Below are 16575 nucleotides of genomic sequence, written 5' to 3' on the forward strand. Positions count from 1 at the left end.
TTTTTTAAACTATTCCTAATTGCCTATTACTTTTTGGAAATTGATTTGTGACCCTAATGGTCCACAGTATTATATATAAAGATAGAAAACCTTATTTAAAAGAAGAAACTGGCATTTTCTATTGGATATTGTATCATTTTTCAACACATCAGCCTCATCCTAGAATGGGTGGTTGCTAACCTTTTTCTTCTTTCTTTTACATTTTTGAAGAGAGAGGTTTAATGTATTTGGTTAAGGAATAATTCCTTGGGTAATAGGTAACCCCCGTTCTCTGAATTCATAGCTAACCTCCTCCTAGCCTGCTATGGGAAACATGTGACACCATCTTTCAGATGAAATAATAGGTGCATTAAATATTTAGCAAGGAAAGTTGCTGATTTAGGGTTCTACTCAAATCCCAATTTGAATGTGAAGGTTTCCTTCTCATCGGCTCCACTGACTGAATGCCGCTCACTCCTGGATAACCTAAGCCACTTCCAACAGTGCCAGCACTGCCGAGCTAGCAATCCAGCACCCGGGGCAGCAGCACTGCACGGCCCACATTGCTCTGTCACACTTTCATAGATTCAAAGGCACTGCTGAGAACCTAAGACCCCGAACGACTGAGAGGAGCTTCAAGGAAGCCCAACGTAGGGTACCCGCATGAGGAGCCCATGAACAGTCATTCCCCAAGCGGACGTCCGCTTCAGCAGTGGAATGGCCGGGGAGCCTCACTCCCGCCTGCTGTGTCCACAGGAATATGAGGATGGGGCCAAAGAGGCCACCACAGAGTCCTAACTCCTGTTCCCGGAACTGCGTCATGGGAAAGCTTCTTCTCGGACCCTTTGCAGAACACTGTGCATCTCCCAGCCAACTTATAATTAGGCCCACCTGAGAATTGGTGACAGCCAAGAAGGGGGGCGGTGATGGCAATACTAGTGACATTAGAGACATCTGTCCCCTTCTCCTCCCCCCCACCACCCCGGTCCTCAAAATACCAGGGGAGAGACCAATGGGGAAGGTAAGTGCTGAAGAGCGGATCATGACCTTCTCCTTACTGCAAGATCTTCTGGTCAAGATGTGGCAGAAGCTGAAGGAGCAGAGGAGGAAAAGCTGAGTATAAAGCAAATCCAGTACTACAGTTTTAAGTGGAAGAGAGTGGATAAGAATTTTTATGGCCCGAAGCGCCTAGAAAGGTAAGAGATTTGCCTATCTTCAAGGAACAAGAGTTTATAGACTGTCAAACTAGAGTGATCAGGCAAAGCAGGGTCTTTTCAAAGACCTGACTCACCACTTACGTGACCTTAAACTCTGATGCAATATTGCCAGGGGACCATTGGGTTTCCACCAGCTCCATTAGGAGAACTCCTTCTGGCAAAATGAGGAGCACCGATGAGTTCTGAAATTCTACCTATGTCCTGGGGGGTAATCATGGGTAAACAGCAGCATGAAAGTGTTGTGAACGTGTTAGCCACTCAGTCATGTTTGACTCTTTGTGACCCCATGAACTGTAGCCTGCCGGTTCCTCTGTCCATGGGATTCTCGAGGCAAGAATCCTGGAGTTGCTAGCCATTCCCTTCTCCAGGGGATCTTCCCAACCCAGAGATCAAACCTGGATCTCCCACATGGCAGGCAGATTCTTTACTGTCTGAGCCACAAGGAAAGCCCTAAATAGCAGCATATTTGGAGACTAAACAGGACATCACTAACTAGACATTGCAGCCTAAGATATGCAGAGTTATATTAAATCTATGGTGCAGAAGATTCTACAAATGACCAAAAAAAAAAAAAGTGGACTCATCAATCCCACCAGTCACCAGTCTCTGAGAGCTGGCCTAAAAAAAGGGTAACTGGTATTGAAACTTGCCGAGGTTAAAAGACTGCCGGTATGGCAGGAGAGACCCACACTGAAACCACTCCACTGCTTTAGTAACACGCAGGCTGAAGTCCTCCAAATAAAGTTACTACCATAACTTGAAAAGATTAACTGAGACTACATAGCATTTACAATCTACAAAATGGCCCAATTGCCAGAGAATAAAGTTCACCACTAACTGAAAAACATCGACAGTATAATCAATAAAAACTAAATGATCATATATGATCATGGACAAAGTGCTGTTAGACCTTTCTGATTTTTCTGGGGGATTAGAATACCAATGATACACAATAACAGACTTTAGGCCTGTTTAACTTATTCTGAAGAGATCCCAAAATATGTAGTGATGAAGCCCATGGGAGCCCCAGGAGACTACCACCTGTAGCTGAGAGGGAACTTCACATTTTGCTCCTCCAAGAGGGTCTAGGATGAGTTTATGGAAAGTGTGGAAAGTTCTGGATGGACATGCACAGAGGATGGCTGTCAAAGAGCCACGGCGAGGCTCCCTGTATGCCCCCGTATGTCTATGCCCAGACTCAACTCCCTCCCTCCCTCTTTTCTCTGAATTCTCTCAACCTTCAAAGGGCAAAGTTCTGAATCAGTGGCTCAAATGCCATCAGTGGATCATGAGAGGCTCAATGAAATCAGAGTTCCCCTAACAATGTCAAAGAATCCCAGTTTCTCCCTGCAAGTGTGATGAGTCATTTCCAGGGAACTAGTGACCAACTCTTAAATACCTCTGATCTATTTTTATGAATCACCACCTCCACCCACAAGTATCCACATGCTGCCTCCTGCTGTGGGCTCTGACTTTAGAGATCCCCAGTGTAGCTATTGTGGCATATTCTAGTATGAAGCAGCACTTTCTTCAATTTCTCTGTTAATAATTTCCACACAAGACAAATTTAAGGCAACACTTTGGAATCAGAGGTATTATCCAAAAAGGAGTAGCTCGACTTAGACTAAAATCCTTGGATTTGGTTTCTAAACTAAGCACTTTTAGTAAATCATCTGGTTGATAGTCTAACAAAATGTTATCAACTGATCACCTGCACTAGAATCCCCTGCTCACTGAAGCAGGTTCCCTGGCCCCATGGAGACCTATGGACCCTGGACCGTACATTTTTAAAATAATTTTTTTTAATTTTGGAGTAATTTTAGATTTACAGGAAACTTGAAAAGATAGTACAGAGCATTTCTCTGTGTCCCTCACCCAGTATTCCCTCACATTAGCCTCTTACATTAGGATGGTACATTTGTTATAATGAACAAATATTGATCCATGATTGTTAACAGTGGATTTGGACTTCACCAGTTTTCCTACTAACCTTTTGGTTCCAGAATCCAATCCACATTGCACTTAATCATTACATGTCTTTAGTCTCATCTGTTTTGTGACAGTTTTCCAGTCTTTTCCTCTTTGTCACGACCTTGACAATTTTGAGGGGTCAGGTGTTTCGTACAATATATCTCAATTTGGATGTCTTTGGCAATTTTCTCATGATTCCACTGGGGCTATGGGTTTGAGGGGGAAGATACCACAGAGGTGAAGTCTATTCACATAACATGACCTGTTACTGATGATGCTAACCTTGATCACCCAGCCACCCAGTGGTTTGCCAGGTTTCTCCACTGTAAGGTATTTCCTCCCACTTTCCATATTCAAGTCTTTGGAAGCAGATCATTAAGTCCAAGCAACCCTCAAGAGAGGCAGAGAATTAGGCTCTACCTCCCGGAGAGGGGAGTATTTACATAAGTAGATTAGAATTCTTGTGTAATAAAGATTTGTCCCTTCTTACCTGTTTATTTATTCATTTATTTGTATCATTATGGATTCGTGTGTTTATTATATGCTTTACGTTATAATCCAAAACCACATCACATATATTGTTATTCACGTTGTTCTGGCTTTGGCCACTGAGCGCTCCTTCAGGTTGGCTCCTGTGTCCCTTGGACATGCTCTCATTTTACTTTCATTCTTATTTTCTGCTGGGCTTCCCGAGTGGCTCAGTGGTAAAGAATCTGCCTGCCACTGCAGGAAACGCAAGAGATGCAGTTTCAACTCCTGGGTTGGGAAGATCCCCTGGAGTAGGACATGGCAACCCACTTTAGTATTCTTGTCTGGAGAATTCCATGGACAGAGGAGCCTGGCGGGCTATAGCCCATGGGGTCGAAAGAGAGTCAGACACACAAATGACACAGCACTACAAAAGATTTCGCTTCATCTTCCGTTCTCTAGCTACAGCCCTAGAATGGGCCATACCCCCAGGGAATCCTGATTTCTCTTGCTATGGAATTGTATGAGTGACCTAGATCTGGGCACTGAGGGGGACTGTGCAGTTTTGGGAAGCAATCAAGCAGATTCTTAGGCATGCTGAAGTTTGAGGGCTGCCATTTTGGAAAGTCAAGCACAAATAAAGTAGAAATAATTTGTCAAGAAAAGCTCTGAAATAGCTCGTTTAAAGAATTACTACTATGTTCTTCATGTTAGTTCAAGATTCAAGTTCCAAAATGCAAATTACCCTGGGGGACCCATAGAGAGGAAAAGAGAAGACAATAGTAGAGATCAAATACTGATTCTGAAATATAGTGGTTATAATTCAACACCTAAAAACTAGAACAAAATAGATTTATGGAAGGCTTTCTCTGTGCCAAGCTAAGTGCACAGCCCCAAATCTAATGCTAAAGGTATAATTTCTCCTTTTCTAAATGTTCTGAAATTGAGGCTTAGAAAGGTGAAATGTTTGCAGAAATAAAACAGTCAGTAGGTGGCAGAGCTGAGACACCAAATCAGGTCCAGGTGCTCTGCCATGAAAAAGATTTCACTTGGCTTTCTGTTAACTACGCACAGGTGAGTTTTCTGCAAAATTCAGACTTAAATTAAAGAAAGTAGGGAAAACCACTAGACCATTCAGGTATGACCTGAATCAAATCCCTTATGATTATAGAGTAGAAGTAACAAATAGATTCAAGGGATTAGATCCGATAGACAGAGTGCCTGAAGAATTATGGACGGAGGTTTGTGGCATTGTACGGGAGGCAGTGATCAGGACCATCCCCAAGAAAAAGAAATGCAAAAAGGCAAAATGATTGTCTGACGAGTCCTTACAAATAGCTGAGAAAAGAAATGAAGCTAAAGGCAAAGGAGAAAAGGAAAGATATATCCATCTGAATGCAGAGATCCAAAGAATAGCAAGGAGAGATAAGAAAGATATAGAGGAAAACAATAGAATGGGACAGACTAGAGATCTCTCCAAGAAAATTAAAGGTACCAACGGAATATTTCATGCATAGATGGGCACAATAAAGGACCTAACAGAAGCTGAAGATATTAAGAAGAGGTGGCAAGGATACACAGAAGAACTATACAAAAAAATATCTTAATGACTCAGATAACCACAATGGTGTGATTGCTCACCTAGAGCCAGACATCCTGGGATGCAAAGTCAGGTGGGCCTGAGGGAAACATCATTATGAACAAAGCCAGTGGAAGTGATAGAATCCCAGTTGAGCTATTTCAAATCCTATAAGGATATTGTGAAAGTGCTGCACTCAGTATGTCACCAAATTTGGAAAACTCAACAGTACCCACAGGACTGGAAAAGGTCAGTTTTCATTCCAATTCCAAAGAATATTCAAACTACCACACAATTGCAGTCATCTCACATGCTAGCAAAGCAATGCTCAAAATTCTCCAAGCTAGGCTTCAACAGTACATGAACTGAGAACTTCCAGATGTTCAAGCTGGATGTAGAAAAGGCAGAGGAACCAGAGACCAAATTGCCAACATCTGCTGGGTCATAGAAAAAGCAAGAGAATTCCAGAAAAACATCTACTGCTTCACTGGCTACGCTAAAGCCTTTGACTGTGTGAATCACAACAAACTGTGGAAAATTCTTAAAGAGATGGGACTACCACACCACCTTACCTGCCTCCTGAGAAGCCTGTATGCAGATCAAGAATCAACAGTTAGAAGCAGACATGGAACAACAGACGGGTTCAAAATTTGGAAAGGGGTACGTCAAAGCTGTATATTGTCACCCTGCTTATTTAACTTATATGCAGAGTACATCACGTGAAATGCAGGGCTAGAGGAAGCACAAGCTGGAGTCAAGCTTGCCGGGAGAAATATCAATAACCTCAGATATGCAGATGATACCACCCTCATGGCAGAAAGTGAAGAGGAACTAAAAAGCCTCTTGATGAAAGTGAAAGAAGAGAGTGAAAAAGCTGGCTTGAAACATTGAAAGAAACAAAGATCATGGCATCCGGTCCCATCACTTCAAGACAAATAGATGGGGAGACAGTGGAAACAGTGGCAGATTTTATTTTCTCAGGCTCCAAAATCACTGCAGATGGTGACTGCAGCCATGCAATTAAAAGATGCTTGCTCCTTGGAAGAAAAGCTATGACAAACCTAGACAGCATATTAAAAAGCAGAGACATTACTTTGCCAACAAAGGTCTGTCTAGTCAGAGCTATGGTTTTTCCAGTAGTCATGTATGGATGTGAGAGTTGGACTGTAAAGAAAGTTGAGCACCGAGGAATTGATGCTTTTGAACTGTGGTGTTGGAGAAGACTCTTGAGAGTCTCTTGGACTGCAAGGAGATCCAACCAGTCCATCCTAAAAGAAGTCAGTCCTGAATATTCCTTGGAAGGATTGATGCTGAAGCTGAAGCTCCAATACTTTGGCCAGCTGATGTGAAGAAGTAACTCACTGGAAAAGACCCTGATGCTGGGAAAGACTGAAGGTGGGAGGAGAAGGGGATGACAGCAGACAAGATGGTTAGATGGCATCACCGACTCTATGGACATGAGTTTGAGCAACCTTCAGGAGATGGTGAAGGAAAGGAAAGCCTGGTGTGCTGCAGTCCATGGGGTCACAAAGAGTTGGACACGACTGAGTGACTGAGCCGAACTGAGTTTTTTTGAGTATGCAGCCTGCCTTTCCCAGATCTCACAGCCAGGAGGGAGGGTCAGTACATTCACTGCTGAATGTCCTGTGTCTGTTATGCAGCAGGCACTCAGCAGATAACATCTGAATAAATCTGCACAAATTCCACATTGGCGAAAATGAGGACCATGAAGCATAACACATTCACTTCTACTGTATCTCACAACTAGATTTATATCCCCAAAATTGGGGATAAGGAAAATAATTATGTGTAAACTGGTCTGAGTGCAAGGTTTTAGTAAACAAAAAGGTGGTCAATACATACTCTTAATTTATAGGTGGTTTCTTAGGTGGCTCAGTGGTAAAGAATCTGCTTGTCAATGCAGGAGATGCAAGAGATGCAGGTTTGATCCCTGGGTGGGGAAGGTCCCCTGGAGGAGGAAATGGGAACCTATTCCAGTATTCCTGCCTGGAACATTCCATGAACAGAGGAGTCTGGTGGGCTAGAGTCCATGGGGTCACAAAGAGTCAGACACGACTGCTCACATACACATGTAGTCTAAGACTAGAAAGCAAATGCCAAAAGTCATCAGATCACTACTTTCTATGAATTAAATGGACTTCATAATACACCAATACATTCGTTCATTCCTTCATCAAGTATTTCTTTAATGCCTAGCATGTGCGGACACTGTTTCATATGCTAAAGACCATAGCTATGAACAAAACAAAAGAGAAATGCTGCTATCAGAGCTAACAGTTAACAAATACAATGAATACACGTCAGATGCTGATAAGTGCTGGGAAGAAAAACAATGCCCAGAGGGGCAAGAGCTTGCAACTTACAGTAGGATACTTCCTCTCTGGGAGAGTGGTGACAAAGCTCAGAAACATCCACCTGGAAGAGGAAAGAGCAAGTGCCAAAGTCCTGGGGCAGGACACGTGCTACGTGTGTGTACAGAGCCACAAGGAAGCCACAGGAAAGTGAACAAGGAGTGATGTGTCACAGGAGATGTGATACAGAAGTGCCTGCAGCCGTGGTGGAGGTATGGAGTGGACTGAGACGAGGACTTTTGGTACAATGCTCTGTGGGTAATTCTGAACCCTTGGATGTTTATCAAGGAAGACAGGAAGCTGTTACAGAGAAGACACTTCGAAGGGTCACTCTAGCCTGCTATTTTGAGAATGACCAATGACGAGGTGGCCAAGATATCATACAAATGAGACAATGATGGTGGCTTGGACGTAAACTGGTACCAAGAAGACAGGCTGAGAGGTGGTTCTATTCTGAATATATTTTCATGTTAGAACCAGCACTCTTGGCAGATGGAGTGTGGATATGAAAAATAAGAGTCAGGGGTGGCAAAAAGGTTTGGGGCTTAGCAAAGGGATGGTCAGATGTATGGCTACCACATACCGAGATTTGAGTGGGATTGATCCTTGGTGGCTCAGCGGTAAAGAATCTGCCTGTCAATGCAGGAGACATAAGAGACATGGGTTCGATCCCAGTATGGGGAAGAGCCCCTGGAGGAGGAAATGGCACCCCACTGCACTGTGCTTGCCTAGAAAATCCCATGGACTGAGGAGCCTAGTGGGCTACAGTCCATGGTCACAAAGAGTCGGACACGACTGAGCAACTAACAACAAACAACTGAGATCAGAAAGGCTGTGGCAATTCCAAGAGATGCTGAGTAGGCGGTCAGTCACCTGGGTCTGCATTTCGAGGTAACTCTCCAGGGCTCAGGATATAAATTTGGGAGTCATTAACATTTCAAGCCACAAACTAGGAAAAGCTCACCAGGGGCGTGAGTACAGACAAGGCAAGGTTTCTCACGGTTTGTGAGTACAGACAAGGCAAAAATGAGGCTATTGCTGGAGGGAGATAAGAGGGTGAGAGAGAGTTGTTTTTTTTTTTCCTCCCTAAAAGGCGGGTAGGCTAATGAGAATGATTCTATAGAGAGGGAAAAGGTGATGCTAGAGAGCACAGAGCAATTGCTGAAAGAGTTTTTTCAATTTGCTTTGAATATTGCTAAAATGCAGCATCCTGTCTCTGAGGGCAGGGAAGGATACAGAGAAGCACTGACATTCATTAAGGGCCAGACAGGGAAGCCATAAAGACATCATCATTCACCTTGAAGGAAACAAAAGAGGCTGTCGGTAAGGTAGTACGATCTACAATTAACACATAAAAATCATTTTTTAAAATTCCATATATATGTGTTAGTATGCTGTAATGTTCTTTATCTTTCTGGCTTACTTCACTCTGTATAATGGACTCCAGTTTCATCCATCTCATTAGAACTGATTCAAATGAAAGAGACACAGATGTACAGAACAGGCTTTGGGACTCTGTGAGAGAAGGTGAGGGTGGGATGTTCTGAGAGAACAGCATCGAAACAAGTATATTATCAAGTGTGAAACAGATCACCAGCCCAGGTTGGATGCATGAGACAAGTGCTCGGGCCTGGTGCCCTGGGAAGACCCAGAGGAGTCGGGTGGAGAGGGAGGTGGGAGGGGGGATCGGGATGGGGAATACATGTAACTCCATGGCTGATTCATGTCAATGTATGACAAAAACCACTACAATATTGTAAAGTAATTAGCCTCCAACTAATAAAAATAAATGAAAAAAAAAAAAGACACATAAAAATCAGTAGTCTACAAAACACATATCTGACCACAGATTTGTGTCCAGAATATACAGAAAACTCAAAAATACAGGAAAATATGATCAGAAGGTAACCAAAAGATAGGAAGAAAGATTTCACAGAAGAGAATATATAAATGGAAAATAAGCATATGAAAAGATGTTCCTATGGCCACTAAGGAAATGGAAAATAAAACCACAATGTATCACTACACACCTATCACAATGACTAAAAACAAAAAGCAGTAATGACAGCAAGTGCTGGCGAGTATGCAGAGAAACTGAATCACTGAAACAGTGCTTTGGTGGGAATTTAAAATAGTCGTTTATACAATGACAAATTAATTTGTCAGTAGCCTACAGAACTATACCTATACTTGGTGGTGGTGGTTTAGTTGCTAAGTCGTGACTGACTCTTGCGACCTCATGGACAGAAGAGCCTGGCAGGCTACAGTCCATGGGATTCTCCAGGCAAGAGTACTGGAGTGGGTTGCCATTTCCTTCTCCAGGGGATCTTCCCAACCCAGGAATCGAACCCAGGTCTCCTGCATTATAGGCGGACTCTTTACCAACTGAGCTACAAGGAAAGCAACATTTATATCCCTGGGGATTTACCCCAGAGAAATAAAAAATGATGTTCACATAAAAACCTGTACACAAATATTCATAGCAGCCTTATTTGAAATAGCCCCAAATTGGAAGCAACCCAAATGACCCTCAATGAGGGAATGGTTCAAAAAATTGTGATACATCCATAGGGATCGAACCTAGGTCTCCTGTGTTGCGGGCAGATTCTTTACCATCTGAGCCGCCAGGGAAGCCCATTACCATGGAATACTACTCAGCAATAAAAAAGAATGACCTATTGATACACACTGAACTTGGATGAACTCAAGAGCATTATGTTGAGTGTAAACAGACAATATAAAAAGGTTGCATATTATATGATTCCAGTTATATAACATTCTTATAATGACACAGGTGGGGAACAGAAGAGTGATTACCAGAGGTTAGGGATGTCAGTGGTGGTGGAAAGGATGTGACTATTAAGGAAGATTTTTTAATAATGAAAGAATTTTGCATCTTAACTGTAGTGGTGGTTACAGGAGTCTACACAAGCGATAAAATGGCATAGAACTATACAGACAGGTTGTACCAATGTCAGTTTCCTGGTTTTGGTACGGTACTACTACTATGTAAGATGTAACCACCAGGGTAAAGTAGATACAGGCTCCGGTGGGACCTCTCTGTGTCATCTTTGCAATTCTCTAAGAATCTATAATTATCTCAAAATAAAAAGTTTTAAAAAATCTAATGCACCCTTGAAAGTTTAACTTGGACCATAGGATTTCTTCAAATTCAAATCAAAATAAAATATATATGGTTCATTAATTTTAAAAAGTCAATAGCCCAGTACCTGAAAATTCATAGCAGCTTCATCTGTAATAACCTCACACTGGAAACAACTCAAATGTCCATATACATACAATGATATACTACTCAGCAATAAAAATAACTATTGTCATGTGAACTACAGATACATCTGAACATAATTATGCTGAGTAACAGAAGTCAGACAAAAGAGTGCATAATGTATGACTTCACTTATAGAAAACTCTAGAAAATATATACTAATCTGCAGCAACAAAAGTCAGATGAATCATTGCCTGGGGGTGGTCTTAATCATGGGGAGAGCTGGGAAGGAGGAATTACAACAGGGCAAGAAGGACCTTTTGGGAGTGATGAATATATTTACTGTCTTCACTGTGGTTTCATAGGTGTATGCATATGTTAAAATTTACCAAGTTGTACAGTTTATATATGTGAAGTTAACTGTATGTAACTCAGTAAGGTTTAAAAAACATCAATAGCTTACACATTCACAAATAATAACCAACTAGAATATATCATGGAAAAGAACAACCCACTTACAATAGCAGCAAAGAAACAGGAACAAACCTAAGGAATGTGCAAAACTTGTATGATGAAAACAATAAAACATTTCTGAAAATAGTAAAACTTTTCTAACTTCAACAAACAGAAAGAAATCTCTTCTTGAGAGGGTGATTTAATACCTTAAAGATGTTAGTTCTCCCTAAGTTAATTTACAAACCGAAAAAAATCCAAATAAAAATACTGACAAATGACTTTTTTCTGTGCTAGACACAATACTAAAATTTATATGGAAAAATAGGCATATGAGAACAGAACACTGAAAAAGAGCTTATAAAGGAAACTAGCTGTAATTTATATTAAATATGCTAACAATCTTCCATAATTAAAACAGTGTGGGACTGCATTTAAGTAGAATGATGGACCAGTGGACTAGAATATGAACAATCCTGAAATTCACTAAGTACACATGGAAATTGGGTATATGATAAAAGGTAACTAAAATTACTGGGGCAAAGAAGGATTTTGCAACAAATTGTGTTTGGACAACTGGATAGCTACGTGAAAAACAATCAGATCCATAACTCGCATCTCACCCAAGAATAAACTAAGTGAATCAGAGGATTAAATGTAAAAATTCAAATATATTAGAAGAAATTGTGTGAATTCCTCTATAACCAGGGACTAAAAGGAAGGTTTTCTAGTATGATTTAAAATCTAGATTCAATAAACTACTTGTTTAATGTATAGCTACAATGAAAATGAAAAAAAAACTGCATAAGTAATAACCCATAAGCAAAGTCAAAATATAAATGACAATTGCAAGCACATATTTGAAATGTATCACCAATAAAGACTAGTATCTCTAATATATTTCCTAAAATTTCAGAGTGGCGGGTGTGGGAAGGACCATAAATCTGATAGGAAAAAAATGAACAAAAGGCCAAGACAATGCACAAAATAGATATAATAATGGCCTATAAACACATGGCAAAATACACAACTTCACTCATAAGAGAAATGTAAATTGAAACACCACCAAGATACCATGTCACACCCTGTTAGTCAGACTGTGAGGGAATAGGCACTCTCTCAAATATCTGGGGGGAATGTAAAACAATACGAGCTTTCTGGCAAATTCTAACAAACCTACACACACATCAACCCTTGATAAGCAATCCAATTCTAAGAATTTACACTGAAGATGTACTTCCTATCATGCAAAATGATTTACTATGGCATTATCTGTAATTGTAAAAATAGTGGAAACTACTTAATGCCAAAATGCAATAGACCGGCTGAATAAATGGTGACACATCCTTACAAGGAAGTACTGTCCAGATTTTTTTAAACAGGGTAAGCTCTGTGAATACATACAGAATGACTTTCAGAAGGGACAGATGGATGAACATAAATGTTTTTCCCTGTTCTGATATGGGCATTAAAATTATGAAACCACTGTATGTGTGCTGTAGAACTGGGCAAAGGAGTTAATATACTGGTGTAATTGACAGGCTTCTCACTGTGGAAGAATATCTATGAAGAATATTTACGTTTCACATACAAATATAGAATAGGGAAAACAAAGAAAAACCCTGTTGGAACTGGAGATTAGCAGGATGAATATGCAGGTCCCTAACACACACAGACATGTGCATGTGCATACACACACACATTTATATGCATATACATGTATCATTTTTTTTCCCTGGCTCTGCTGTTGGAACATCCAGAAACAATGATACTCTGATAGCAATGAAAAACATTCTAGCTCCCAGATCTTGGTTTCTAAATATTATTCCTAACTAAAAGTAAGCAAGGCTCCTCAGAGAAACAACCAATGCCAAGACCAGGACAGGGAAAGTCCAACAGTATCCTGGAGCACCTTGCTGGGCCAAAAAGTTTAAAAAAAAAAAAACAAAAATGATAAGGACATGTCAAAGAGACAGAGAAGCTGATTTGGAGAAATTTCCATTAGCCAAATTTAAGATATTTTGATCAAAACACTGACAGTAATGAATTATAACTCACAGAATAAAATGATCTATGAAAGATAAGATAGATCAAGGGAAAATTCTTTCCCAGAGTGGGCTGCCAACTAATAAGTGTACATAGAATGATGGAGTCAGAAACTCACCATTTAGCATTATGTTAAACTAGAATTTAATTGATTCAGTCAAGAACTATCAATAGCAGACATTAAAACTAGTGGGTAGAAGTTTGGTGGAGAACAGAATATTTTTACGTAGTGTCAAAGTATCTTCCCACTAAAGTTCTTACCTTTCCTTTAAAGGAACATGATAAAGCAGGATGAAAAGGCACTAGCTTTATGAAAACCACAGTAGAGTATCTAAAATCTGTATTTTTTTTGGAAAAACACAATATCAAAACCTAAATTTTAAGTACATGAGCCAGGTTTTATCAGAAACTCCATGCTACAAAATACTATTTATACCATAATTCTATTGTTATTAAAATTATCTATGTACTATGAATAGGCTAGAATGATAAATACCAAAATTATAAAACTGATAATATTACAATTTCAGGTGATTTTATTCATTTTTATGTTTTATCATATTTTCAATGTCTCTACAATAAACATGTATTACTTTTATAAGAAGAAAAAGTATGGGAAGAAAAAAATCCCACAAGGAGTAAGCAGATATAACCGAAAAAAGCTGAAAAGAAATTTAAAAGCCAAGAGCATTTTGTGATTGCATGATGGCATGATGGATGATGTATTCTTTTCCCTGTTTTTACCTGTGGGACTTCAGAGTTAAAAACCCTGACGCTCACAACTGATCACTTTACACATTGATTTTGCCTTTGCTGTGCACACCAAAATCTAGCAACACTGCCTCTCTGATCATCTCTCCTTGAACTCCTTCCTCTTACCCCCTGGATCCTTCCTTACCTGACAAGAAACCACATTGTCTTTCTTTAAAACTTCTGCATCCACTGCTCCTGAGATTATCTAACGTCCCCTGAGCACATCCAACATCACTTTTTTCTCAAGTAGTGTTATTTTCACAGCAGCGTACAGGAGTGGATCTTTATACAATAGCTACCGCTCTGAAACATCATTTCCTACTGTAAAGTAGTTCCAAAGAATGTACACCATTGTCAGAGTGGGGAGGGGAGTTCTGATAGGTCTTTTCTCCGGTAGAAATAAAATGTTTTAAAACAGTGTCACTATCTATCCGCTTTCTCTGTACTTTCTCTGTGATCAAGCGCAGTAGGGTGATGATGGTATCTGCAAGTTTCCCAAACAAAGCCTTGCATAAAACATGCTTACTTACCCCTTGCACGGATGATCAAACTCAGTTCAGCAGGGTCCTATGGAAATGGAGCCCTCAAACATAGATCAGCACACAGGAAAGTGGACCGGGGCCTCTGACCCACACCGTGTTCTTAGAGGCCACATTTAGAGTAAGCTCTTCGAGAGGTTAGTTTTTAACTGATAGCAAAGCACACATTTGGGAATGCAGGTTTTAAATATACATCACAAAGGTAGGCAAATCTGTGAATATTTTAAAAGACTGCCAATATACTCACAGTTTTTTCGTTATTTTCAAAAGCTTCTCTTGCCTCTTCAAATGTACAGACTTCTTCTTTGCATTCACGTTCAATGTTGCCCTGTCTTATTTCTTCAAAGAGTCCATTCGCTCTTCGGTAGCGTTTTAATACTGAATTGGCTTTTTCGCCAGTGAGGAAAACTACAAAGAGATATAATAATAAGCATAACATTGTAATTAAAAATACATGTGGAAAGTTACTGCACAAGATGAAGTCTGCTAGACGCCCTTTGGAGAACATAGTCAACACCCTCAACCTCTTTCTCTAGGAGAGCAAGGAAGTAACGCTCGGCTCTCAGCCGCCCCATCTGCTGTCTTCCTCATCACGTGAGTCCTTTCAGTGGCAGTTGCCCTGGGCAGCGACAATGACATGATGAACTATCCAAATCCAGACCTTAGCACATTACTGCCAACCATGGCTGTTTAAATATAGCAATAATGAAACCAGTACGCACATGCACTCATTACTGGAAGAGGCTGCCCCAGGCTTTCTGCTGGTGGAGAGCAGCAATGAAATAAAAATCCAGTCTGTGGACTACCAGTCTTTGTTACCCCAACTAAAAATAAATAAAACTCCAATTGACCTAACTATAAAAACCCAAAGCACCTTTACTCATGTGAAAGCAAGAGGTGACAAAATGCTACCAAGAAATTAAGGTAAATTTGGCCATAATTCATTCCAAAGGATATTAATAGTCATTTTGTTCTAAATGCACTTAGCTTGAATATATTTTGATACTAATATATTTAACCCCATTTTGATGTCCTTCAGAAAAAGAAAATTGTTCTGTCTGACTTGTAGAGGCATTTCATATAAACATTCAAAATGCACATTCATGATACCCAGTAAAATAAGGCAATGGTTATAATGCACACTTGTGGGAAATAATTTTTATGTACAGATGCATTTTAAACTATACTTCAATTACATTTGTCTAAAACGATCATGCTTGTTTGAAGATATAAATAGAATGCTACCAGAATTTAATCTTCTGCTAGTGCAAATAAATTAGAAAATACTCTAATCTTAAAGACCTTTGACATGTGACAAGGTACATAATAGATCCTTCAGAACATTAAGAGAAAAAAAAAAAAGGCCACATTTTGGGGGGCAGAAAAAAACATTTTGAGGTTAAATGAAAATAAGTAAATACTCGTTTAAAAATGGCAACAACAGGAATGAATTTAAGGTTTACCTCAATTTTAGAAATGTGTATTTGACTTTATACAGGATATGGATTCAATACTTAGGATTCTTTAAAATATCTGAATTGATACAAGTTAGATGGGTACACTGAAAACTATGGTACATCTTCCTTCCTTCTGTGCCTCAGAAGGGTAAGTAGTGATAAAAATGGACCACAAAGTCATAAAAAATCATTAGAAGAAATCCTAGAACAGCAAAGGGTGCTGCTGAGTTGGAGAGGAGTAGTAGAATTTTCTGCCAGTGCTTTTCACAGTTTAGCTGCTGAGCATCTCTTGCTGGACTCACTATCGTACATCCTACCGGGCCTACCTCCGAGTCTCTGATCGCACAGGGCTGGGGTAGAGCCAAGAAGCTGCATTTCAAGTAAGAGCCCAGGTCACACTGGTGTTGCTGGGCCCACTCCCACAGTTTGAAAATCACTACTCAAATGGGAGCTCCTTAGAAAACTAGTTCTGAGGAAGGTGTTTATGGAATGCTGGGATTAACAAATTTAAAAAG

At 40.2% G+C, this 16575-nt stretch overlaps 1 protein-coding gene across 1 annotated transcript in view; it reads right to left on the bottom strand.

Annotated features, from left to right (window-relative positions):
* PRRG1 (proline rich and Gla domain 1) overlaps positions 1–16575 on the bottom strand; it is a 144925-nt gene that overhangs the window by 45559 nt on the left and 82791 nt on the right. Inside the window, exon 3 of the mRNA XM_065915830.1 lies at positions 14851–15011. Coding sequence (XP_065771902.1) covers positions 14851–15011 — 161 coding nt within the window. The remainder of the gene's footprint in view (positions 1–14850; positions 15012–16575) is intronic.

Source organism: Muntiacus reevesi, chromosome X (genome assembly GCF_963930625.1).
Source record: "Muntiacus reevesi chromosome X, mMunRee1.1, whole genome shotgun sequence".
Taxonomy (NCBI): domain Eukaryota; kingdom Metazoa; phylum Chordata; class Mammalia; order Artiodactyla; family Cervidae; genus Muntiacus; species Muntiacus reevesi.